The sequence below is a fragment of the Ursus arctos genome, unplaced genomic scaffold, assembly GCF_023065955.2.
Source record: "Ursus arctos isolate Adak ecotype North America unplaced genomic scaffold, UrsArc2.0 scaffold_1, whole genome shotgun sequence".
Taxonomy (NCBI): Eukaryota; Metazoa; Chordata; class Mammalia; order Carnivora; family Ursidae; genus Ursus; species Ursus arctos.
In genome coordinates, this window is record NW_026622763.1 from 5,501,708 (window position 1) to 5,527,293 (window position 25,586).

General features: G+C 48.1%; 2 protein-coding genes across 2 annotated transcripts in view; one reads left to right on the forward strand and one right to left on the reverse strand.

Moving 5' to 3' along the window:
* The window catches only part of GYPC (glycophorin C (Gerbich blood group)), a 43,467-nt gene extending 18,711 nt beyond the window's left edge, over positions 1–24,756 (reverse strand). The window contains exon 1 of the mRNA XM_026510175.4: positions 24,054–24,756. Coding sequence (XP_026365960.1) covers positions 24,054–24,090 — 37 coding nt within the window. The 5' untranslated portion in view covers positions 24,091–24,756. The remainder of the gene's footprint in view (positions 1–24,053) is intronic.
* LOC113263477 (60S ribosomal protein L37a-like) lies at positions 8,132–8,489 on the forward strand. Its single transcript, XM_057317051.1, is given in 2 exon segments — positions 8,132–8,318; positions 8,321–8,489. Coding segments are annotated over 2 exon segments (276 nt in total). The 5' UTR covers positions 8,132–8,146; the 3' UTR covers positions 8,425–8,489.
* Positions 24,757–25,586: the final 830 nt, after the last annotated feature.

The following is a 25,586-nucleotide window of genomic DNA, read 5'->3' on the forward strand; positions in this document are numbered from 1 at the left end:
TCAGCATAATTAGGTACCTAATTACATGACTAAATGTCCTCGATCAGGCTGCATGTGTAAATAATGATGATTTAGTTAGCCATGCTTTGTTATTGGCTTTCCAGAAGGCTCATCAGTTGGTGAACAGGATGTGGAAAATGTTTTTCTCCTTCCTTCACCAGGTTTGATGGACAGGAGTGGCAGAGCCCTTTCCTGGTGGGAGAGGAGCAGGGTGGGGAGGAGAACAGGAGGTGGAGGGCACTCCTATTGCCTGGGGTTCTCGGTTCAAAGCCGCAGGTAGAGCCTGTCAGATGAGGGCATGAATGCCCACATTCTAAAGACAGACAAGACCACTTCCCCCCAAGATGTGTTAAGGGAGGCCAAAGTGGCCCTGAGACAGCTGGACCTCCAGATTACAGACCAGAAGGGTGAGATGTGGTGAAGATTCTGGAAGGAACGAAAGCCACAGAAGTAGGAGGCATGCATGGCTCCTCTTCTCTTCCCTGGAATATTTCTCCTCTTCCCAAGCCAGTGAGGGCACCCGCAATGAGGGATGCAGCTTTCTCTCCACCCTGGGCGGAGGTGTGCTAGGACTCACGGTTCTTACACATGCAATGGATCATGAGAGAACCTACTATGGAGGGCAGTTGTGAGGATGACATGAGATGATGCATGTAGATGGCGCAGTATGATTTTATATGCAATACCTGTTAGCTAGTACTGTGAATGATATTTCTGTGGTTTGTTTTTTAAGCTGGACTAGTGTTTGAAAGGGAGGGTACATTTTGACCTATATATTGTGATGTATTGCTTGGGGCAGTGAAGAGAAGGGCAAATGCACATCAACACACTGCTCTACAGAAATCATCTTAAAGTGATTGAAGAGGGCATTGTGATGCACAGTACAGGGAGTGTGGATTGTGGTGCCAGAGAGGTTTGGGTATAGGTCCTGGCTCCTGAGTCCCACCTGCATGTGACCCTCTCTAATGCTCAGCCAATTCACCAACACAGAAGGATGCATCTACATGGTTCCAAGAGAGGCACTGCTCGACACATGCAAGCTCTTATCATTCCCAGTTATCTGAGCATAGTTCCTGCACATGCGTGTGTACACACATATGACCCCTGGATGCGGGGTCCTTATGGGGGAAGAAGAGGGCAACAGTGCTTGTGACTTGAGGGTAGGAGTGCTTGTTTATCTCCTGGTATAGTTGGGCTTCCAGATGCTTCCCACTCTGCTGTTAGCCCTCCTTTGTCCTCTGGGTATCAGGGCAGAAAAGCAGCTTCAAGAAGTTACCAATTCACCTCATTTTGCATCTAGCACCAGAACCAGGAAGCTGGCTGCCCTCAGTCAAGCCCCTGTGCTGTCTTTGTGCTTGGGGAGGAAAAGCTATTTCTCTTCACTTCACCCGCCCCACCACCCCTCCACCCCATCCTCCCACTGTATTTCTGGCTGATGAAGATACGTCTCAATCCATCACTCTGGCACACTCCTGTTCTGTCTTCCCAACCCCCCGTTCAGGTCTTATGATTTATATTTCCCCAACATTAATCTTTTAAAAGCAAAGAAGCTATAAACACATACATAACTCTTCCTCCTGTCAGTTGAAATCCCATGACACAAATCAACTGCCATCTAAATTAAATGCTTCTTTCACAGAAAATGATAAATGCCCTGGAGACCAATCAAGAAAGCCAACAAACTTACACTTTGTTTCACTTTGGAATTTTGCAGGTAGTGTGGTTAAAGTCCAATAATTGATTATATCTCAGGACCAACACGAGTAGTGAATCGGATGTTTTAATACAGCTGATATGGACAGGAGACTTTGTGCATGTTTCCTCATCAGGGATTTTAACATACTAATGCAGGGTTGGAATCTAACATAATCTTAGGGGAAAAGGGTAAGTACAGACACAATTTACTATTCTGTCAGACTGATATACTACTTTCTTAAGCAAACCAAGTAACAGAGTGAAAGCACAGTTACCAAAAGAGGCACCAGCCTGTTATAGAGTTGGATCTGTTTGACTAGTTAGGATTAAGGCTCCCAGATACATCAGGTCATCTAAGAGCAGATTTCAAATAATTTTATCCTTTTTATCAGGGATGGTTTCATATTTTTAAAAATGCAGTTTTTAATTCTACACCTTTCAAATATCTATTTTGGGTGGAATATAGAAGCTATGTTTTTAGGAGAAGGAAGGAGAGATATGAATGGCTAATCCAGTACATATCTTGGGTTTCTTTTCCTCTTTTCCTTTTCCATGTCATATTACTTCTTCTACCATCACTACCACATTCAATATCATTAATGAACTTCATTATTCATCTCATTATGGGAAGAAGAGAATCTTTTTTTTTTTTTTGAGAGAGAGAGAGAGAGAGAGAGGGCAGAGAGCATGAGTGGTGGTGGAGGGGCAGAGCGAGAGGGAGAGAGAGACAATGATGGAGCCTGACTCTGGGCTCGATCTCAGGACCCTGAGATAATGACCTGAGCTGAAATCAAGAGGTGGATGCTTAACTGTCTGAGCCACTCAGGTGCCCCAGGAAGCAGAGAATCTTAAAGGTCAGGTTAAAGAAACTACATCTTCTATTGTAGGCCATTAGCAAGTGAGAGATTATGGAAAAGGAGATTCTCTGGAAATTCTGAAATAATACAGGGATGGAGAGGAGAGCCTTTTCTCTTCCAAGTTTAGAAGAGCACTTGGAAGCCACCAAGAAAGGATCAGCATGACACAATGAAAAGACTAACATGACTGAGAGTAGTGGACATGAGCAGAGAGGTATGGGTGTGAGGTGGGAGGTCCAGGAAGTCACACTTGACAAGGCTGGGAGACTTGAGGGTTAGAGAGTTTGAGGTTCTGACAGGAGTGTGATTAGAAGTTAAGTGAAGGAGATGGTGTGATAGAAGAGATAGGAGGGTTATGAACAATGATTTATTATTTTGTATTAAAATAAATACAGTTAATGAATAACTTCCATAATTATACAATAATTATATTGTAATTATGTAAATTATTACAAAATAAATATATCACTTGAAGTATTAAATATTAGGATGTGTTTCAGATTTTCAAATTTATGTAAAAAATAGGTTTTTAATGATTGTGGGAGGCATCCATGTAAGGATGGGATGACTGAGTAAGAAGGGGATCTTGAAAACGCTTGAAATAAGGATGCTTTTTAAGACTAGAAGTGCTCCATTTACCCAGAGGGCTTTGCACCCAGGCACCTGGCCTGGGAGTTGAGGCAGTGAGTATGTGGGTTCCTCCCTCAAAGCAGGAGACTCTTGTTTGTGGTTCTCAACTCTGGCTGAACATCAGAATCACATGGGACCCTTTAAAAAACACCCATGCCCAGGTCCTATCCTCCTAGAGTTGCCAGATAAAATGCAGAGCACCAGTTAAATTTGAATTTTAGATAAACAACAACAAATTTCTTAGTATAAGTATGTCCCAAATATTACAAGACAGCTCCATAGACTGCTTGGTTCTTTTGTCAGCTTACCAGATAGACTGGGAGTTTTCTAGGGGGATACACCCGGGGGAGAGCCCTGGGATCTCTTGGGCCCCAGCCCAGAGCCAGAGGCACAAGCTAGCCTGAATTCTAACATTATTATCTCACATGTTCACATCCCTCCTGCTTGTCCCACAAGAGGCCACTGTATGTCACATAGATTCTAATTTTATTTCACACCTCTAGGCTTTGGCTTATGCTGTTCCCTCTGCCTGAAATGTCCACTCCACCTGGCCTACCTGGTGAACGAATGTCTACACATCAAGAAGGATGTCTGTCCTGACCTCCCAGTGGAAGTGACCTCTTGTTACTATGGAAAGTCTCACCAAGTACGTCAAAACAACTCTGGGGGTGCAGGAAGGGCCATGGCACCTTAGTCTTTGTACCCTGGTATTTTGCAAGGTGGTCATCAAAAGGTTACTGACAGAAAGGTCTTCGCAGCAGACCAGATTGAAATGCAGCAGGAAAAATCATCCAGAAGAGAGCTTATGAAAGCAGGAGTTTGCAGTGATTGCTAAAACAACTGCTGAGCACCTGCTAGGTGCTAGGTGGTAAAACCATCTTTTGCATTTATCTCTCTACACCACAGAACTTTTACATACACTAATCCTTTGGCTAATCATTAGAGAATGACTACCAGTGATGGTTTGGTTAGTTTCAGGGAAGAGATTGGAGAGAGACTGTTTCCCCCAACCCTGGCTATCCTTGTGCCCTTACCCTTGATCTGTCCTTTCTCTAGCTCTTCAGGCTTTGTCACCCTTGGTGTCTGAGAGTTGCTCATTTCTTGGTATTCTGGCGATAATCGCAGGCCTTGAGCTCGGTCTCCAGGTCAGGGCACACTATCGGCACAGTCCCAATTTGGGCATTTGTCAGGAGCCGCAGCTTTCCCATCAGGTCTGCTTTGATGGAGCCATCCTGGCAGGTCATCTGAAGGCTCAGGCCTCACTCCTCAGCACTCATCCTCCCGGCCCACTCTGAGTGGCACCCCCTCCATGGAAGCTTCTAGTCACTAGGCCAGCTCTCTGGGAGGCCCTGCCTGACCCACCTGCCTAGAGGCTGCCGCATCTGCCTTGTCTTGGAGGGCCCTTCAGACTCTGTTTGCATCCACGTGCATCAGAGCCTGGGGCAAGGGGCAGCTGGAAGTCAGTGGGGCCCATGCCTCTGCTTTTTATAGTCTGTTCCATGCCGGGGATTCACTTGCATCATCTTCCACTCATGATGCTTCTCTCATTCAAAACCCACTCTCATGGGACAGACATAAATCATGAGTTCCTCTCATTAGCTGAAATCCCCCAAAGAACCTTGCCAACAGGCATTGCCCTCCCTGCTTTATATAATACGAAGAGACTGAGTCTCAGAGACATCATCCGTTGCCAGGATTCAAACCCAGACCTGAGCCCAAGGGTCTACTGCTGCTCACCTCTGCCAACCCTTGGCCCTGCTCCCAGTGTAGTGCTGAGCCTGGTAATGGGACCCTGGTGGCCGGTGGCAGCGATATGCCCTCCATCTGTGGAGCTTGTGTGCTCCTGGCAGGGCACTGGACACAGCGGTTCTCTGAGGTGGGGATGACCAGCCCATCTTACAGAGGGAAGAAGTCCAGAGAGACAACTTTCTCAAAATCAGTCTGCTCCCCTAAAGATGGGAAAGTTTAACAGCTTAAAGGAAAAGTAGTTAACTTTAGAAGATAAAATTGGTTGTCATCCAAAAGAGGGGTGTGTGTTGTTTATGTGTGTGTGTGTGTGTGTGTGTGTGTGTGTGTGTGTATGTGTGGTGGCAAGGGGAAGGGATAAGTCTTTGCTCTAATTCAAACTGGAGCTCCCAGGAGGGAGGAAGGCAGCCTGAGCTTCTGGGGCCAGCAAACCTGACTTCAAACCTGACCACACCATAGGAAATGAAATTTCTTAACACCTTCCCTCTCCTAGCCTCCATGTCTGATTGAAAAATGGGAACAGTTGCATGCCTCCCGGAGGACTCTGAGTGGGCTTGACCCATAGATGTAGTCCTGATATGTCCATGGGAGGTGCCAGCTCCCACTGCCATGTCCAAGTCCCCCAAAACTCTCTAGATCCCCTTCTCCATCAACCCTTCTTGCCAAAACTTTACCCCCAATTGCTCCCCATAGGTCCTGCTGACTATGGCCAGAAGTCTGTTTGGTGCTTAGGAATGGAAAGAAGCTTCCTGGGTGTCACTGCTCCTGTTTCTGAGGGGTTGGGCCCTGGGAACTGGTATGAGAAAGCATCTGGTGAGCGGCTGGGCCCAGACCCACTTTATCAGCCCCAGGCCCACCAGGTGGGGCACTGGATGGATCTCCCTGCAGCTGTCTGATAAGAGGCTCAGCTCTGCTTTCTTACTGCCTAGAGCCTTATCAGAGGCCAGCCTGGGTGAAGGTTCCATTGCCCTCAGTGTGAATAAAGGGGAGGGAAAAAGGCCCCCAGAAGAAATATAATGTCCTTGCACTCAGACACAAGCCGGCTACTTGCCTGTGAGTCTGAGACCTGCTGGTATGGATGGAGAGGGGCTCAGGACAAGGCACCACAGGCTTCCTTAGGCAAGAGTGAGTGGACACCCTCATGCACACTGGGTCTGAAGCTTACAGAGACCTGAGCTCAGTGAGGGTGCGTGCTGCCTTTCACATCTCCTGACTGGGGTGGCTGTGTGTGTGCAGGTGTGTTGGGGGGAACAGGCAGTGATTAAGCCTGAAGCATTTGTCTCCTTAGAACTACAGCACATAAAGTGCATGATGTCACAGAGAGGAGCACACTGCCTGCCTGCCCGTGAGTCTGCAGAGTTCCAGAGATTATGGGATCAAGTTACATCTGAATCCTAGTGCTGGCTGGACCATGTGCTATCACTGTGCCCTGGAGACAGACTTTACATTTTTCCAGGAACACTCTGGATACTGAGTTGTATGAGGACCCCAGGATCCTCTTCTAAGCAGGTGTGTAACAGCACTGTCCTTCCCGGTGGGCACATGAACAGCCTGCCCTGGCACCCTGGCACAGAGAGAGTCCGATAAATGCTAATGCCCTCTCCACCCCTCCACCCTCCGCTGTACCAGGCTGGGAGAGGACAAAGTGAGATAGGAAATGTGAATGGCTTTGCTCTGTGCCAGTGATTCCAAGCATAAACAGTTGCTCAGGGGGCCTGATTTCCAGCAGGGTGCTCGGGTGGAGATGAGAAGTCAGTCACTTCCATAGAAGCTGGATTCTCGTGCTGGGATCATATTATGTGAGGAGAGGAGGCACTCCTGTGTCTGTTTACTTGGCTTTGGTCACTTAACTGAACTGCTGTCTGGACTGCTTATCAGACTAAACAGAAACATGTGCAAATATAAAGCAGGTGCAAATAACCTCTTAACATCTTTTGCATTCTTATGAACCTGACTGCTAGTACGACTTGCCGGGGTGGGGGAGTTGTATTAATGCCTATCTTGCACATGGGTGGTGGGGGTCGTGGGGGTGGTGGGGTGAGAGTCTGAGGTGGTGGAATCCTGGGCTCTAACCTGAGGTTTCTGAACTGGTCTCTTCAGTTCTCTGATTTCCCGGAGAAGGAGCCTGAATTTCTGGGCTGTGCTTTCATTCCGCTGGGGAAGACTGGGTGAGGCTGAACATGGCGTAGGGACTTCCTTCACCAGTGAGGTGGCAGCTTGGACCCCAGGAGCAGCAGGCTGGACCACTCTTGTCCATATGCTTTCATGGTTCTCTCTTTACCCCCTTCTAGGCCAGACCTTCCTCCTCAGGGGAGAAGGTTGTTGCTCTGTGCTCTCTGCTGGGCTGGTACCCCCGGGTTTCCACGGACCCAGAGCTGCAGGTGAGGGTCTGATCCACATCCTTTTGCTCCAAGCTGCTCCATCAGGGACCTGAGTGCCCTGTGAATTGCAGGTGCATGGGGCCCGGGGCTCTGCACTCACACTCAGTCCCTGCAGAAAACCTTCAGACCCAGAAGATGCAACTAGCAATTTCAGAGAGTCTTCTGGAAGCTGGCCTCTGTGTGTGCACACACCTGTGCGCTCAACTAAGGCATCTCTCAGGACAGCTGAGGACAAATGGGGTCTTGGTAGAGTCCCCCCTAGCTTCCATCCCCCTGCATTTCAGGCACTCCTTAGGAGTTCCCTACATTCTCCCCCCGCCCCCACCGTAGGTCATTCTCACCACATGCCATGGCTCATCCAGGGCCTCGCTCTTAGTCTTTTGCTGGAGCATTAGCTCCAGCTAATTAGCATTATCTGAGATGCTCAAGGGCTCCTCTCTCAGGGTCAGGAGCATTCTACCAGGAGGTTTCGAGGCCCCAAAACTTGGGAGGATGGTGGAATTCCAGCTGCTACAAGTGTTAGGAGATAGTCCCATTGTCTCTTTGCCACATCTCCTGTCTGTCTTCATCTCCTTCTTACCACTTCCCAACCTCCTCTCCCAGTCACACTGCCTCTTGGTTGTTCCTTGATCAGGCCAGGCCTCCTTCTACCTCAAGGCTTTTGCACTTACTATGCTCTCTTCCTATTATGTCCTCTCTCAGATATTCCTGCTTGACTTCCTGGCTTCCCTTAGGTCTTTCTCAAACATCATCTCTCCCAATGAAGACTTCTCTGGCCATGCTCTTTAAAATGGTACCTCCCTTGCCTCTCTGGGCTCAGACCTAGTTTGTGGTGAGATGGCTAAATGCACCAAGAAGGTCAGAATCATGGGTAAATATGGGACCCATTATGGTGCTTCCCTCAGGAAAATGATGAAAAAGATTGAAATAAGCCAGCACACCAAGTACACTTGTTCCTTCTGTTGCAAAACCAAGATGAAAAAATGAGCTGTGGGGATCTGGCATCATGGCTCTGCATGAAAACTGTAGCCAGTGGTTCCTGGACCTACAACACCACTTCTGCCGTCACAGTAAAGTCTGCCATCCGAAGACTGAAGGAGTTGAAAGACCAGTAGAAGTTCCACCATTTGAAACATTGCTAGCCTATAATAAATGAGTTAATTTATGTAAAAAACAAAACAAAACAAAATTAAATAAAATGGTACCTCCCTCATCCCTGGCCTTCCTTGTCTCCCTTCTTGACTTGATTGTTTTCTCTAGCACTTGGCACTATCTGATGTACTGAACATTATCCCCATGTGTCTAGTGTCTATCTGTCCAAGCCCCATAGAATATAAGCTCCCGTTTGTGATTATTGCTAGCTTGTTCACTGTCATATCCCCAGAACCTCACATAGTTGGTCCTCAATACATGGGCATGGAATGTAATTCCTGGCTTACCAGCTACCTGGTGTAGGTGACACAGGTAAAGAACATGGGTTTAGACTCAGGGACACTAAGGTTGAACTTTGATCCACCATTTGGTAACTGGTCAAATGCGGACACACTTCTGAGTATCTAGCTCCAAATCTGAAAAGAGAAGTGATAACCTCCCAAGGGGGTAAGAGGTTTCAGTAAGGTCTGGGGCAATGCACCTCACCCAACACCTGCCATGTGGAGAGTTATCCTTCTTCCCTGCCTGGGCTGTGGGTGAGAAGCACCGTTTTCTGAACTTGGGACATGAGCTGGCTGGCCCTGTAGCTATAGATCTCAGGGGGAGCCTATCTCATATGTTGCCTTTCCTCCCACTCCTGTCAAGGTGAGTGAGGATTTTCTGCAAGGCAGCAGCAGAGCCCCCAGTGCCTGTACTGACAGAGGGGTGATTGGAGGACAAGAGACAGTGAAGACTACAAGAGGGGCCCTCTCCTTGGTGGCTTGGGCCCTGGCAGATCGAGTGATGGGAACCAAGGCACTTTGTGTGTCCCCAGCCTGGCCCATGTGGGCCTCCCCAGCTGATGTCTGGTCCTTGACCTTGACTGCAAGTCTTTCTTCCATGGCTTCTTATCCATCACTGGGGTGGTGGTAACCCCCAGAGAGAGGGAATGGGGCCCAGGTTGGCTCTAGTCCTGAAAGTTGAGCCATTAGAGATTCTCTTGTTGGTTTAAGTCAGGAGTTGACAAACCTTTTTGATAAAGGGCCACATGGTAAATAGTGTAGGCTTTGAGGGCCATATGGTCGCTGTTACAAAAAAGCAGTCATAGACAAATGAATGGGTATAGCTGTGTTCCAATAAAACTTTATTTATAAAAACAGGTGGCAGGCTGGATTTGAGCTGTGGGCTTAAGGTTTGTAGACCCCTGGTTTAAGTCTCTGTATCACTGAGTCTCTCCCTTCCTGCTCAGGCTAATATTTACTGAATATTTGCCCCATGCTAAGCCTGGACTTTACCTATATTTTCTCATTTAAGATGCCCACAGGGAGGAAGACATTGAGTGGCGAAGCTGCACCTTGAACCCAGGTCTGTCACACTGGAGGCCTGAACTTTCACCTGTGCAATGCACAGCTGTCCGAATGCAGGCAGTGGATGAGTACACAAGCATCAGGGACACAGAGGCCAAAGGGGGTGAGATCATTATCCTGAGGTTGTTCTCACAGCTTAGTGGTGGAGCCAACAGTAGCTGACAAGGTGGCAAGGAGGGGTGATGTCCTGCCTCTGAGTTAAACCTTCCACAGGGTCAAAGCCATCTGTGCCGCTGAGGGCAGTGGCCCGGGCCTCTCTGACTTGGCTCTGTGTACCTTCTCTGGCCAATAGCACGGATTGTCCAGGCCCTGTCACAAAGGGACTTTCCAGGGAATCCCGAGCCCTGGGGGTGTTGGGTCCCAGAACAGGATAAATGGCCACTGCTGGCTACATTGTAAGGGCTTGGTGCAGGGAGGCCAGAAGAGGTCTGGGAAATGTCCTGCTGCAGTCCAAGCGTCCGTGAGAGGGGGGTTGTTGGCTCAGAAGGAGATATCATGAACTGAGACAGAGGAGAATGCTACCCTGTGCTCATTCCCCCTTGGGGAGGGCCCTTTCACGGGAGCTCAAAGGAGAACCATGGGGGACCCTGGAGGCAGGAGGCAGGGCAGTGAGAGGTCAGCCTTTTATCTGCGCAGACAGTCAGACTTCTGTTCCCACAGCCCCTGGACAAGGAGGGCAAGATAAGGCCAGGAACTCAGATAATTGTGCCTCCAAGGCGGTGCAATTTCAGAGTTGGCTTATCCCAAAAGCACCACCCTGGAAACGGAGGGAAGAAAGAACAGTGAAAATAGGCAGGCGGAGACCAAAGCCTCAGGAAATAAATGGCCCCGAAGTGCTCTTGAATGGGAAACACAGCCTCAGGGTGTCTGAACTTTGAAGGAAGACTGTGGATTCTGTCCCCCTTTGACTGTCCTCCAAGATGGATTTTGACTTTTTCCAGCATTGTTTGTTTTCTCAGTGAGTGACAAATATCATTTCACTCAAATAAGTCCTTTAAAAATAGCATGTTCCAAAAGGTCTTTTTGGAATTTCCATAATTGTTAAATAGGAAATGTCCTAGGGGTAATTACCAGAGCCTGATACAAGGAAATGTAGTTAAAAAGCCCATTCGAACCAACTTTCTTTCCCTCCTCCTGTGAAAGAAAACTTTGTTCTCCTTGGAAACTCCCTATACTCTGCACATATGAATGGTGGTCGTGTGCAGGGGTTAAAAGATGGCCCAGAGGTTGGATGTCCCCGGGCTCAAATCACAACCCCGCCACTCACAGCAATGTCCTGTGTCCTGAAGATGGGGTGCCACCCCAGCACCCCCCTCACAGTGAGGGACAGTGGCTTCTGGTGAGTATGACCAGTAAACATTTGTGCAGCTCTTCAGACAGGCCAGCTCACCCTGCATAGCATGGGTACCCCGTATATTTACATGATATTTTTCCTTTTTTACGTCTTGCAATTTGTCTTTACTGAAGTCATTCCCCAAAGTTAGAACATTCTCAACAATCAACATTGATCATTGACAACTTGTTTCTTCAAGCATTAAATCTTGATACAAGATAAAATTATATCTAGCTAAGTAGAAACTCACCATAATTTAATATTACCTACCAATATTAGCTAGTATTAGGTCATAATTTACATTTGGGGAGCTATATTACTTTAAGTTATTCTTTAGATATCTAGATATCTACTTAGCTATTTCAGTGAATAATCATAAGACAAAGGCAATTTGATCTGCAGCCTGAATTCGTGTGATAAGAAATGTCTCCCTAGGAGGATTGGTTGTTTTTTTTTCCTGTTATGATATGTGTCTTGCTGCTCCAAGAAGCCCAACAATGCTTTGAGGGCAGGGATCTTGTCTTATACTTTATTTGTCTTCTTTTTTTAAATTTTATTTATTTATTTATTTATTTATTTATTTATTTATAATAATTTTTTATTATATTATGTTTGTCACCATACAGTACATCCCTAGTTTTTGATGTAAAGTTCCATGATTCATTACTTGTGTATAACACCCAGTGCACCATGCAATACATGCCCTCCTTAATACCCATATTTGTCTTTTCCTTAATCCCTAGGAAAGATTAGAAGGATGTATGTTTCCACTGATGAACCAGGAATGTATATGGTGGTTAGTAAAAATTTGTGCATAAATTGCTTTCATAATCGATTCTTCTGTCTAGTTTCCTTTCCAGCTTCTCAGATTTTCTTCATGGAGTCTGAGAACTGGGGTTCTGAAGTTTGATAAAAACTGTGCTTATGGAATTAGTTGGTAGAGTGATTGACAGCTGGGCATACATTACAGTCTGGCTATAGGCAAACATTTAACCACAGTGAGAACAAACTCCCAAGTATCATCACCGACAACCAACAATGACTAGATGTCAATGAACCACTCTGGCTTAAGCACCAGGCACCAAGCAGGAAGGAGTTCATAGACTGGGTTCACAAAGCCCTTGGTGTCCAGCGATAATTTGAACATGAACTATCACAAGGGGCCCCTGAAGTGTGGTCACCTGCCTCTCATTCTCAGCTCGACTACATCAGATAGGCTTTTATCTCTTTTATATTTCCAGACTTCATCTAAGAATTTATTCTCTGGAAATGCCGTTTCTGCTGGAAAAAATTGCAATGGAGATTTGTAGCCATGACACCACTTTCTCTCTCTCTCTCTCTCTCTCTCTCTCTGTGTGTGTGCGCGCGCGTGTGTGTTTGGGGTGGAGACCCCCGGTGAGAAGCTACTTCTTTTGGAGTTTCAGGGATACATGGCCTTTATTCCAGAGGGGACCTGCATAGCTGCATGCACCTGAACCAGGTGTGGCCAGTGGCTTGAAGGGTATTTTGAATTCTTTTGCCCTCTGATGTTCTTGGGTCTTGCTCCCCAACTAGGCTGAAGATCTTTTGAAGATAGGGTCTGTGTCTCCTGTATCTCCTGTGTGGTCCCTTGCACACAGGTGGTGCTCACTGCACAAAAATCAAAGTGCATCAGATTGAATGATGGTAATCTGAAGGTGATGCTCTGGACTGGATTCACCAGAAGCTGAAGGCTCATGGATTGTGTCACCTGCTTCCCAAGGGGACCCTGAAGATTTGGGACTTATAAAGGGACCCCAGATGGTGTAATAGGCTGGGAGTGAAGAGTGGTGTGTACAGGGGTCAAATCTGGAAACTGGCCCTGAATTTAACCACTGATACATGTAGGTGCTGCATCGATAACCTGCCAGAGGGAAGGTTGCCTTTATTAATGGACTTAATAGCTTGTTGTCTTTGTTAATAGACTCTGGATGGGTTCAGGGGGTGGGGGGGGCGGAGGCATGAAACAGGCAATGATGAGCCCAAATCCCAGATCACCAAAACAACCTTGCTGACTTCTTTAGACCTGTGTGTCCCTGTCTGCCACATGAGGCAGGTGGTTAAGGGGATCTGGCCTGAACACTGCATTGACCTCAGATGAGATCACAGACAGAAGAGGCTTTGAGAAGCAGAACGTACTGCCGATAGTCAGGTGTACTGCAGAGATACCAGGCTGAGGCAAAGAGATGGAAGCAGTGTCTGAAAACCGGTGGCAGAGGAAAAAGTTTCACAAGCATGCCCGAGGCCAAAGATGCTGTAGGCAGCACATCTCACATTTGTTTCCAGCAATCTCTGTGAGGTTAGTAGGGCCCATAAACGAAATGTCTGTTCACCCTGCCCCAGGCCAAACTAGAACCCAAGAGAACTCCTCCTTGCCTTGAACCTGGCAGTGACGCCAGTCTGTTGCTGAGGACCACAAGGAAGTGGTAAAGGGTGTGTGTGTGTGCATACTATATGCACCTGTTCTTGTGTGTGTGTGTGTGTGTGTGTGTGTGTGTATGCACGTGCGTGTATGCCAAGGTACAGGAGAATGTAGGGCCAGTGTCAAAGTTTCTTCCTTTTAGTGACCCTACAGTCCCAGAATCAGCTCCTCAGCATCACCCCCATCCTGTCCCCCACTTAAGAACCTGAGGAATGAGTTTCTGAGGTACAAACAGTGCGCTCCCAAAGGAATCAGAGACCTGCGTCCCCGTCCTGCCCCACCTACTACCTCTGGCTGTGCAAAATTCTTGTAAGTCACTTAGCTTCTCTGAGCTTTACTTTATTTCCTCTCAAAGAGGGAGAGTAGTCTCTCTTGAATGAAGATGGGGAACGGATTTGAAAAGACCTAGCAAACTATAACACACAATACAGTAATGGTCCTGTGGCTTGAAATATTTTAACACAAGACAAAGCTGCCAGCCCAGGGGTGGTTCTGTGGTGGAGGCATTCCAGGAATCGGCTAGGAATTGGTGGGGTCTTTATTCTCTCCCAGTGCCCTTGCAGTGAACCTGGGAGGCAGCTGCCCACTGCTTCCCCAGGGGAAAGTGAGACCTCTGTGTGGGTTGGCCTTGGCAGGCAGGGCTCTCACGGGCACAACCCAGCCCTTGTGTGCCACCATGGGCACTTCATTAGCAGCTGCTGGGCTGGCAGGTGTGGGCCGGCAGAGGAGGGTACAGCTGAGCACAAGTGGCCTGGGGTGGGTGGATAAAGAAAGGCCTTTTCTTCTGAGGCAGGAGAGTGACCTCAGGGCTGCACAGAGCCGAGCAGAAGGGCATGGGGTCATGGGCAACTCATCCCAGCATGGGGGTGCCGCATCCCACAGGTGGAGGGAGACACACCTAAATCAAGGCTGGACAGTGCCAGTGGTGCACAGTGAGGGCCTGGAGACACAATCTCTTGAACCTCAGTTTCCATATTTCTAAACTGGAATTAATATTACATCTGTGCAATGTCTTCAATATGAAACAAGGTACACATATATCCTCACTGGGTATGGAGCAGGACAGAATGGGCACTCAGCAAGTGCTCTTCACCACCCATCCCTTTGTGCCTGTGTGAAGATCCATGCCATCTGGAGTGATTCGTGCAGCCCCAGGAGGCTCTTTGTGCCCCCCCCCCCAGCCCCCTGGCCGCCCCCCCCCCCCCGTCTTTATCTTTGCCCAGATCTCTCTCCCAACTGTCTTCCAGCTGTCATCTGGATGCCCCACGAGTATCTCAAAGTCACCTCCGCTCTAGAGAGAATCTTCCTACCCCTTTCCTCTTGGTCTTATATATATAATTCTACAGTGAACATGAAATATTTCTGTAATAATGAAACATGACAAAGAAAACTTATTTTTCTTTAAATTTTTAAGTGAAGATCAACTTAATTACATGGCTTAAAAAGCCAAGAGAGTAAAAGAAAGATACCGGGGGGAAGGGGGAGGGAGAGAGAGAGTGAGTCCTGGCTCCCCTCAAGCATTTACTTTTCAGTGAATCTCCTGAGGGCAGAGGTTAAGGGCAGGCACAAAAACAGCCACCAGGCAGCTGGCCAGCCCAGGGGGCCTGCAGGGTTAAGCAGGATAGCCAGGGGAGGAGTGTGACGATTCCAGGTAGGGCAGCCATGCAGAAGTGGTCAGAGTGCCGGGAGCAGGACAGAGTGCTGTAGGGAGAATGGCAATGCAGGGACTGGCAGGTACCCAGCCCTCGGCCTCTGGCGCACTGAGCCAGGCAGGGATGCAGGGCCTCTTGGGCCCGGGTGCTTTACCTTCATGAATCCCTTCTCCCCCAAAATATTAAAAGTCATATTTTATAGTGGCATTCGTCTAAAGATAAATGTAATGTTTAGTATTAAAAGTTCATTTTTTTCTTTTGATTTTAAAAGAAATACACATTTTTGTGTATCTCTAAGAGCACCATGGGTCTTAGCCACTTGCCTACTATGCAGGTTAGCCCTGGCTGAGCCCTTCCTAGAAAAACCCTGCCATCTGTGAGTGTGTGTGTGAGGGGTCGGCTGGCTCTCTGCAAGTCATGTTAGTTGCCTCTTGGGTTTCAGTATCATCATATGCAAAACAGAGATAAAAATACCTCCCATGGGGCGGCTGGAGGGTGAAATGAGATAACTTACGGAAAGTGAAGCCTAGCTTCTCTCCTTTGAATCAGGGAGACAGTCACTATAAGAGGAGAGTGGGTCAGGATAATTTACGGAATTTGTACAAAAGGAAAAAAAAGAGACTATGATATTGAAAAAAAAAAGATTACTCAGGATTTCCAGCCATAGCTCAAATTAATTCACTAAAATGAGAATTTGGTAGAAGCTGAAGGAGGGCAATTCAAATGACAAGTCAGTCTCAGGGTGTGATCAGAGGAAGCAAGGCCCAGGTTCCCTGCAGTTCAGGCATGGGGTGTATGCTGGAAAAGGGGGGAAGAGTCTTCCCAGGAGAGAGGGGAGCCCAAGCTTTAAGAAGCACCTGGCAGAGTCCTTGCTGTGAACCTGGATGAATGGCAGCATTGAGGAAAAGAAAGAAATGAGCCATGAGAGAAGGCATTGAAAGGTGGTGGGTGAACCGGGCAGGGGGCTCCACGGGTAGGAGGCTCCACGTGCACACAGGTCAGAGTGAACAGGCAGTGCGGGGCAGGGTGGGGACAGGCCAGTGCACTGAGCCAAGAGGGGCTCTGAGGCCAGTGGGTGGGGTGGGGGGAAGGCAGGGGATGTGAACACCGAGACCCACAGTACTCTGTGTAGATAAGGCTTGACTTGCATTGGTTGGACCTTCACATTCACTCATTCATTCATTCATTCATTCACTCATTCAGTGTTTTTAAAGAGCCTACTCTTTCCCGTGGAGAACAAGACAGCTGAGCTCTTAGTGTTCAGGTGAGGCTAAGGTAACAAGGATGGTCCCCCCAAGTACCATGTAAGGAAGCTGACTGCAGAGGGTAAGAAGTTTGCTGGAGCCAGAGCTGGTGTGAGAGGTCACAGTGGCCTGCATGTGTTCTCTGGGCTGCCTGACCCCCCACCGCACCCCTCTGATAGAAGCATGAAGGAGCCCACCACCCTGAGGGGTGTCAGTCACAGCTCAGAAGGGAGCAGCTTGCCTTACTCTGGCACTACAGACGTGGGCACACTGTGCCATCCTGTCCTTGGGTGCTATGTTTGGCAAACTGGGACAGAGACTGGGAAGGGGGGAGTGAGCCAGCATTCACTTAGGCCACATGCAAGCACCTGGTAAGTGGCAGAGATGAACATGTACCAGGTACTATATTAGGAATTTTATCTAGGATAATACATTCAATCCCCAGAACAAACCCCTGAGGTAGAAAGGTGGATCAAGAATAGCTATAGAATTTATGGGGCCCAGTGCAAAATGAAAACAGGGGCTCCTCTACAAATTTTAAGAATTTCAAGATGGTGACGGCAGAGCATTAACAGAGCACATGTGGGGCCCTCCAAGAGTGGGGATCCTGTGTAACTGCATAGGACAAAGCCAGTCCTGTCCTGGAGGATGAGCTGAGGTGCAGGAGGCCCAGCCCACCAACATATTTGAGGCCATAGGCAGGTCAGAATGGGTTCAGACTCACACCCAAATCTTCGGATTGTAAAGCTGGTGGTCTGACCTCTTCATTACTAGCAAATAGGTGCAAAGTGAATTTTAGCTAAAGGTTTTAGAAAGTACGGAAGGGGGACCTGAATGTGAAGCGTGTGCTTGCTGAAAGGTGGTGTGCACGGTTCTAGCATTTGGTGAGCCTCTCAAGAGAAAGTACCATCTCATAGCCAGTGGACTTTGCTGCCTGGTGAATACAGAAATCACAGACTGGGGCTTAAAACAAAAGGCAGGCAGGCATGACTGCATTATCTGGTTTTGATTTAACAAACCATTACATCCTTCACTTTAAGACTCTGGTGAGATTACATGTGCGCACAGCTAAGATGTGAAGTTACTCCATTCCAGGAGAAAATTTTTCCAAGGGGGAGACGTGGCAGTCCTGAGGCCTGGAGTTGGCTGGCAGCTGCACACTTGGACCCCTCTTAAAAATGTGCGTTGTATGCAGGAGAAGGGAGAGCAAGGGGCTCTGGCTGTCTGTGCTCTCTACAAGCGATGTGCTGGTCAGAGCTTCACATTCTAAGTGGACGTAAAAGGTCTCCATCAGGGTATGAAGGGTGCAGTAAGATGACCTGGTAGCCTTGCCCAGGGTCTTTCCCCATGAGTACCCTGAAGTGCCAGCTTCTCCCTTAGGGACCTATAAGGTTCCTGGGGTATGTCCACTGAGGTCCAAATAGTGGTCGCCCACCATGTTTTGGCACTAATAGAAAGAAGGTGTGGCTTTAACTACAGAAGGACTTCGCTAGAGAATCAGAAACAAGAGAGAATATAATAAAGTGTTGTAAAGGGCTATTAATCATAGTTGTTTTAAATTTCCAGTGTGGCAATTCCCTGCTACGCCTGGTTCTGATGCTTGCTCTGTCTCTTCAAATTGTATTTTTTGCCTTGTAGTATGCCTTGTAATTTTGTTGACAGCCAGATGCGATGCAGTGGGTAAAAGGAATTGCAGTGATGTGGAGGTGGGGTGGAGGGAGGGGAGGTGTCCCATAACCCTATGAGTAGATCTCTATCTTTCAATGAGCCTGTGCCTCTGAACTGTGAACTTCACGAGGGTTTCTATTCTTTTTTCACCCCTTAGGTGGGACAGGATGGGTAGGATGGGCTTGAGATGGGTAAAGCCCTTCCTCCAGGTGAGATAGGTTCTGATGATACCCCTGCAGGTTAAGCTCTGGTTAGCAGCAATTGACCTTGAACAATGTAGGGGGTTAGAGGTGCTACGCCCCTCAAACAGCTGAAAATCCATGTATAACTTGTGACTGCCCCCAAAACTTAACTAATTGCCTACTGTGGACCAGAAGCCTTACCAATGACATAAACAGTCCATTAACATATTTTGTATATGTATTATATACTGTTTCCTTACAATGAAGTATGCTAGAGCAAAGGAAATGTTAAGAAAATCATAAGTAAGAGAAAATACATATACAACACTATACTGCATTTATAAAAAAAAAAAAAATCCACGTATAAGTGGACCCACACGGTTCACACCCCTGTTGTCTGAGGGTCAACTGTAGCTTCCACTGAGGCTGGCCAGGTGCTCTGTTCAGAACAGGTGCTCGGGTCTATTTCAAGATGTGTTCTTTTTCCTTCTCCTGCTGGAAGCTTGAGGGGATTTTCCTCTGATAAATACTGTGGGAACCAGGTTGAGCTCTAGGAGGTAAATCTCACAGTACTGTGGGGGTCCCCTATGACTTGGTCCCCATGGAGTTTCTAACTCTTGGAGTTGTCCACACTGAGTCTCCAGCAATTCAGTCAGCCTCACAGTCACTAATGAAAGGGGGTGAAGATGTCAGGTCAGGAAAAAGGGCAGGTTGCAGTGCCAGGCAAGTGGACCATGAGTCCTGCTCTGCTGTCACTCAGGCAACAGGGTCTGTGTGTGGGGTGGTGACAACCCCACACATTCTCTGGGGAACTCATGCAAGGGCCCTGCCGAGCCCACTCAGCCTGCGATAGAATCAAGTGTCTTGAGCTTGGCTCCTGCTAGCATGAGAGGAAACCCACTCTTGTCAGCATCTGCCATGGCTACGATTTTGCACACTATTTGTACTGGACGAATGTACAAAAATGAAAATGCCTAATGACGAAGGGCAGGAGTCAGCACTCCCTCAGAAGTTCAGATTACATGGAGATCTCAAGAAAACACTAGGCAAAGATGTTGGGGTGTCAGGGGAGAATAGGAAATAAGAAGCATGGGAGTGGGAAAGAGCAAGGTGGTAAGTGCTGGGGCCAGCAACCCTGCTCTTAGAGTTGGTTTCATTTTGACTTTCTGTCCATTTTAACTTATTATTCACTGGCCTCCATGTACATGCCAAGTTATGGACTTGGAGCTACATAGTGTATGATTTTTAAAAGGTGTTTCCAGCATGTGGAATGGACACAGGCCTGGGATCATTCACCTCTCTGTGCCAGACCCCAGGGAGGGGGCAGGTGGGGTTATGGAGCCCCTTGAGAGGTCAGAATTTCCATGAAAGGGACAAGTCCAGGAATTTGTTGGGGTGGCAGTGTACTCAGGCCAAGGTGGGTGGTTTTCTAGTGTTCAGGGAGGGCCCAGGGAACTTTGGAGAATAACCCAGGTCTTAAGGGATGAGCAGGAGTGAGGCAGGCAGTGTGTGTGTACATGGGTGTGAACGTGCGTGTGTATGTGTTCATGCATATGTGCGTGCAGGAGTACCCAGAGAGGACTGCAGGTGAAGCTGGAGAGGCAGAGCAGTCCCAGGCATCAGGAAAGGCCATAGGAGAAGGCTCTAGGGGACAGCCTTAGCAGGCTGTGGAAGGCACGACGAAGGGCAGCAGCTGGCCTGCTGTGGGTCAAGCCCAACTGCAAAACAGTGGGCAGTAGTTGGAACACAGGCCTGGCTGAGGAACCGTGGATTGGTTGGTAGGTTCTGAGGATCTGTGTCACACACAGTTCTTCCGTGTGCAAAGCTACAGTTGTGATTTCCCAGGCACAGCCCCTATGGTGCTGGGTGGCAGAATGCCCTGTCCACATGTACCCTAAGCACACCTCAGCTGGCCTCTGCTGGCTCTGGGGTCTGACAGCCTATGTCCACAGCCTGGCTGTGCCCTCAGTGCCAGGGAGCCCTAACATAAGCCATCCCCTGAACCTCCAGTGTTTCCTCTGCAAAACAGTTAAGAAAATGCCCATGGGACCAGGAAGTGGAGAGGTGACCCATGCAAGGCCCTTCTAAAGGGCTCGGCATATAGGTATTGATATTCTTGTTATATTATCAAAAGCAAAACCAGCAGCTGCCTGTAAGGAAGACTCTGGAGATTAGCAGCACCCGCAGGCCAGGTTTGCTTTGATAAATTCTGTTAACAACAACAGCCACGGATACCACTATTCCTGGGCATGATGCCAAGCCCTATTCTCTCGTTCGTCACATGACTCCTGGGAAGTAGCTGTTATTATTCCCACTTTCAGATGAGAAAACTGAGGCTCTGGCATATTGTGTACCTCCTCGAAGCTTGCAAGTGCTAGAGGTGGGTCCAAGCCCAGGACTGACTTCATAGCTCTGTGGGGCTCAAGCCCTGCTCTGCCTCCAGGTCACTATAAAAGAGAGGACACTTCATAAACTTCTTCCCTGGGGGTGGGGGACCTCATAGGAAATGGGCAAAGGCCATGAACAGGTACTTCTCAGAAAAAGAAATGCAATATGTTGTGGAGGTATGAAAACATGCACAACCTCCTCTTTCTCTCAAATAGATAAATAAATAAATAAAATCTTTAAAAAGCTGGGGAGGCAATTGGGTGGCTCAGTTGGTTAAGTGTCTGAGTCTTGATTTCGGCTCAGGTCGTGATCTTAGGATCCTGTGACTGAGCCCGATGTCGGGCTCAGTGCGGAGTCTGCTTGTTCCTCTCCCTCTACTCCCCTCCGCTCATGCTCTCTCTCTCAAATAAACAGATAAATAAAACCTTTAAAAAACAAGCAAGCAAAAAACATGCACAACCTCACTTATAATTACAGAGGTACATTCAGAAGTGACAATGTTTTACTTATCAGATTTGCTAAGGTGTAAACTGCACAGTGTGAATGAGGGTGTGAGGAAAGTGACTTTCATTGGCTACTGGTGGGTGTTAAAAATTCATGTGACCTTTTAGAGGGTAATTTTTTAGTATCCACCAACATTTTAAATGTTCACACTCTTTGTCCCAGAAATTAAATGTGTGTGTGAGTGTATTTATCCTAATCGTATACAAACACATATACTTACACATATATGTGTAAATACATAAACCCTACTTAACAGGCTGTAATGGCAGCACTGTGTCTGGTTTTAAAAAAAATCAAATAAAGACTGTCCACAATCTAAATGTCCATTGGTGAGGGAACTAGTTAAATAAAATAACCAATTCATTCATATATTCATACTATGCATACAGCCCTGAGAAGAATGAGTTAGTCTATATATAATGATGAATTATGTTCTTCAGCATATATTCTTACAAAAAAAAGCAAGATGAAGTAGAATATATAAAATAAGTTTCATTTTGTAGAACAAAAAGGAATTGTATATGCATATGATATTTCTAGAAGGCTTCTCATAAATCAATAAATTGCTCTTGAGGTGGGATGGTATCTTTTCCTTCCATATGATTAAGTCTTGATTCATTGTTCAAATTTGTTTTTAGTTGGTGCTTGTGGGGCCCATTGTGTCACACAGTCTCTAGAAGGCGTTTTGGTTGGGGCTGCAGATGGCCATTGGATACATGTACGCATATCTGCCATTGAAACAGGGAAACTGATTTGGATTGCCACCTTCCCCCTGCTGCCTCTTCCTTCTCATTGTAGATGGGCTGATGTGCTTCCACTGCAAACACAATGCCTCTTATCTCATACCCCTCTGTTTCCCAGGGTGCGCTGCATGTCCCCAGAAATAGTTGCCCAACCATGGGCACCCTTGGAAAGGTCCAGCTGCTAATGGTGCCAATGCCATGTGACTCCTACTGCCTTGGATATCTGGAGGGGTTGAGCAATGGTTGAGATGAAATTTCATTTGGCACTTAATGCAATCCTTCTGGCTTCTGCCAGAGGCAGTGAAATCTATATAAAGTTGACAAACCTGATCATCTCCTCACTGAGTGTTGACCCTTTCCATCCAAGGGCAAGGCAGTGGATTTCTGTACATGACTCGTTTGCAGTACCTGTTGCATTTGGGCTTCTGGGAGTTGGCTGAGGCCAGAGGGGTAGGGCAGGTCTGGTGGAGCAGGAGCAGAGGGTCCTCTCCATTCTAACCTCTGCTTCTGAGAAGCAGTGATGTAAACTGAGACAGGATATAGACACATCCTGCCTGAGTTAGCAGCAAGAAAGAGGGCCCCAGGGTTCTCTTACAGCAAAGAGCCTGCTGTAAATCAAGTCCTAAGGGGAATCTAGAATGGTATGCAAGCTAGGGTTGCATCCCTGTGAGCTCCGGAAGGGAAGTGTCTGCAGCCATTGGTCAAGGTCTGAAACTTGAATCTTAGAGAACTGCTGAAGAGAGGGTGCAGGGCTCCTGGTGAGCAAGCCTGTCCTCTTCAGCCAGGGGAATGGCAGCAGGCCTGCACTTCCTCAGTGCCTCTACTGGAATGATTACAGTGGCTTCGCCCTTCAACCCTGGCCAGGACATACACATACAAGTTCACTAGAGTCTGACTCCCACACACTCACAGAAACACACATGCAAGCACGAATGCACATGAGCTTCCGTACTGGTCTAGTTTAAAATGAAAACAAAGACGCCTGACATTTACCGAGCCCTTAGTATGTGTCAGTCTCTGTGCTGAGCCATTTACAAGTTCTGAATTCTCACAACCCAAAGAGGAATACCCTATGATTCCCATTTTGCGGATGATGAAGCTGGAGCTGAGAGAGAGGCTAGCCTGCAGCAAGCCCCTGGCTAACAGGTGGCACAGCTGATCCCACAGCAGGCAGTGGGGCCCTGGCTTCAGTACTCTTGACCCGCACACCCAGACTAGCCCAGCACCCTCACGGGCACACGCATGGCCATGCATACACAGGCACCTAGCCACAGTCCACTACGCTCAAGTTCCACTGGTGAGGCCACATAACCACCTGGATTTCAAAGACTTGTAAAGGAGTGGGTGTCTCCAGTACCCATCTTATTATCATATTAATTACTTAACATGATTACACTATAGACTCAGAATGTCTCCCCTCTGAAAGTTTCTAATGACCAGATCTAGCCAGGGTGGGGATAGAAGGGATAAACATTCACTGTTTTAAAAAGAAAATTTTAGTTTTTTTAATTGCAAAAGCCCACTGGCAGGGCGGGTGGGGGGAGTGGAGGCCCGGCAAAGTTTCCCAACATCCTCACAAAGCAGCTCAGGGTATAGATTTACCGTTAGCAGGAAAGCATGTGCCCTCTTAAAAACAAAGAGGAATTACAACGCCCCAAAGGGTCAAGGCGAGCCTATGCCTCCGATGCCTCCGCCATGTGTGTGTCCCTCCCCGGGGCCCTGAGAGCAAGTCAGGGCAACCGCGGAGTTTACTGAAGTTTATTCCGAATCCGCCCCCGCGTCCTGCGCGGCCCAGCAAACAGCGTGCTACGTCCTCTCCCTCCTAGTAGGTCCCTTACTTACTAGTCTAGGGACCAGTTCCTGCGGCAGATACTTAGCGGCCACCGCACAAAGACGCAGAGAGCGGACGGCGAGCGGGGCGGTGGTGGCCAGGCGGCCCCTCCAGGCCCGGGGGCGCAGAGCCAGGCCGGGCTCGGCGGCGCCGCCTGCGGTCCGCCGCTGAGCCCGAGCTCCTGGCCTCCGTGGGCCCGGCAAGGAGTGGGGTCCCGGGGACCCCGCGGAGCGGCTGACCCTGCAGGCGGTGGGTACTCACCAAGGCGGGGCCGCGACGTGCCGTTGACGCTGTTCATCGCCGACGGGTGCGGGGCGCCGGCCGGACCAGGGGCCGAGGGGACAACCGAGTGGTGGCGAGGGTCGCGCCGGCCTGCTCCTGACCCTCAGCAGCGGGGAGGAAGCGGCACCTGTGTCACGCTCCTCAGACGCGGGCCGAGGGGAGGGGCTCCGGCCCGAGATAGGCAGACTTCATTTATTTTTTTCCTGCAGACTTGGCTGGTGGGGTTTCCACCCTTTTCTTTCTTTCTTTCTCTTTCTTTCTTTCTTTCTTTCTTTCTTTCTTTCTTTCTTTCTTTCTTTCTTTCTTTCTCTTTCTTTCTTTCTTTCTTTCTTTCCTTTCTTTTTCTTTCTTTCTTTCTTTTTAAACACACACACCCACCCACGTCTGAACTCTTCTCTGTTCAAACTTTCTTGCGCAAGAATCACGTTTTTCTAACTACGTTTCTGTTTCGGTCTGCAGCTACCAGACTCAGAGGTTGTGGTGGAGAATTCCCCTGTGTGTGGACTGAAAACTCCCAGATGCGACAGGATGGCCTGCCCCAGCTCTGACAGGGCCGGTGACCAAATAGGGACAGACCTGCGTTTGAATCTTGGCTGGCTGCTTTGCCACTCCGTGGCAGGGTGGCCTCTCAGAGCTGAGGGACTTTGGTGGCCTGGGAAGTCCCTGCATGGCTGGCCCCTCAAGGGCGCTGTCCCAGTCCCAGTCCGTGCGCTAATGCTTGGAAAAGATTCTTAGAAAAGGGGATTGCTTGGACAAAGGCCATGTGATTTATTTGAATCACTTCTGTCTGAGGCGTCCAGACATTGTAGAGTTTGTAAATGTTTCATTTTACGTAGGCAATTAAAACCTTGAAGTGGATTTTGACACTCTGGTTAGTTAAATGGAGTCTACTTACATACCCAGAAAGAATGCTATGTTATATGTAGCATTTTATCTCTGCCCTCTCCCCACCGGAGAGGGCAGGGAACTTGAGATCATGTCACCCTTGTTTTAAATCTCAGACCCAAGAGACACCCTGCACTTTTCCTCTCTGATGACTAGTCCTCCCTGTGGGGCTTTTTGTTGTTGTTTACTTGTCAGTCTTCCAGTGCACTGCTGTGACACCCTCCGGGCTTCTCCCATTAAGGTTGCTCTGCTGCAGTCCGGGGGCCCCATTCCAGATGTCTGCACAGTGTGTGTGCCCTTGGGAGTATCATCCAGGTTGAACACAATGTAAGGCTGCCCCCTGGAGGTGTGCAGGGCAGACACCTTTCCCAAGGTGTGGGCTGGACCAACTTATTATTAGGATGACTTGTTTAACACAGTGGGCAAGCATTCATAATTCTCTTTAGTTAGTTAATGAAGAAATTCACACTGCTTGTCAATCTTTAGTGAAACTCCCATGCTGGACAAATACATGTTCATGTGAAGGGAACTATTCACAGAACACTTTTGAGTCTCCGTTTCTTCGCTTAGGAAATGGGGACAAGAACATTTGCATTCCAGAGTTTTGCAGAAGCAATGTCTGTAAAA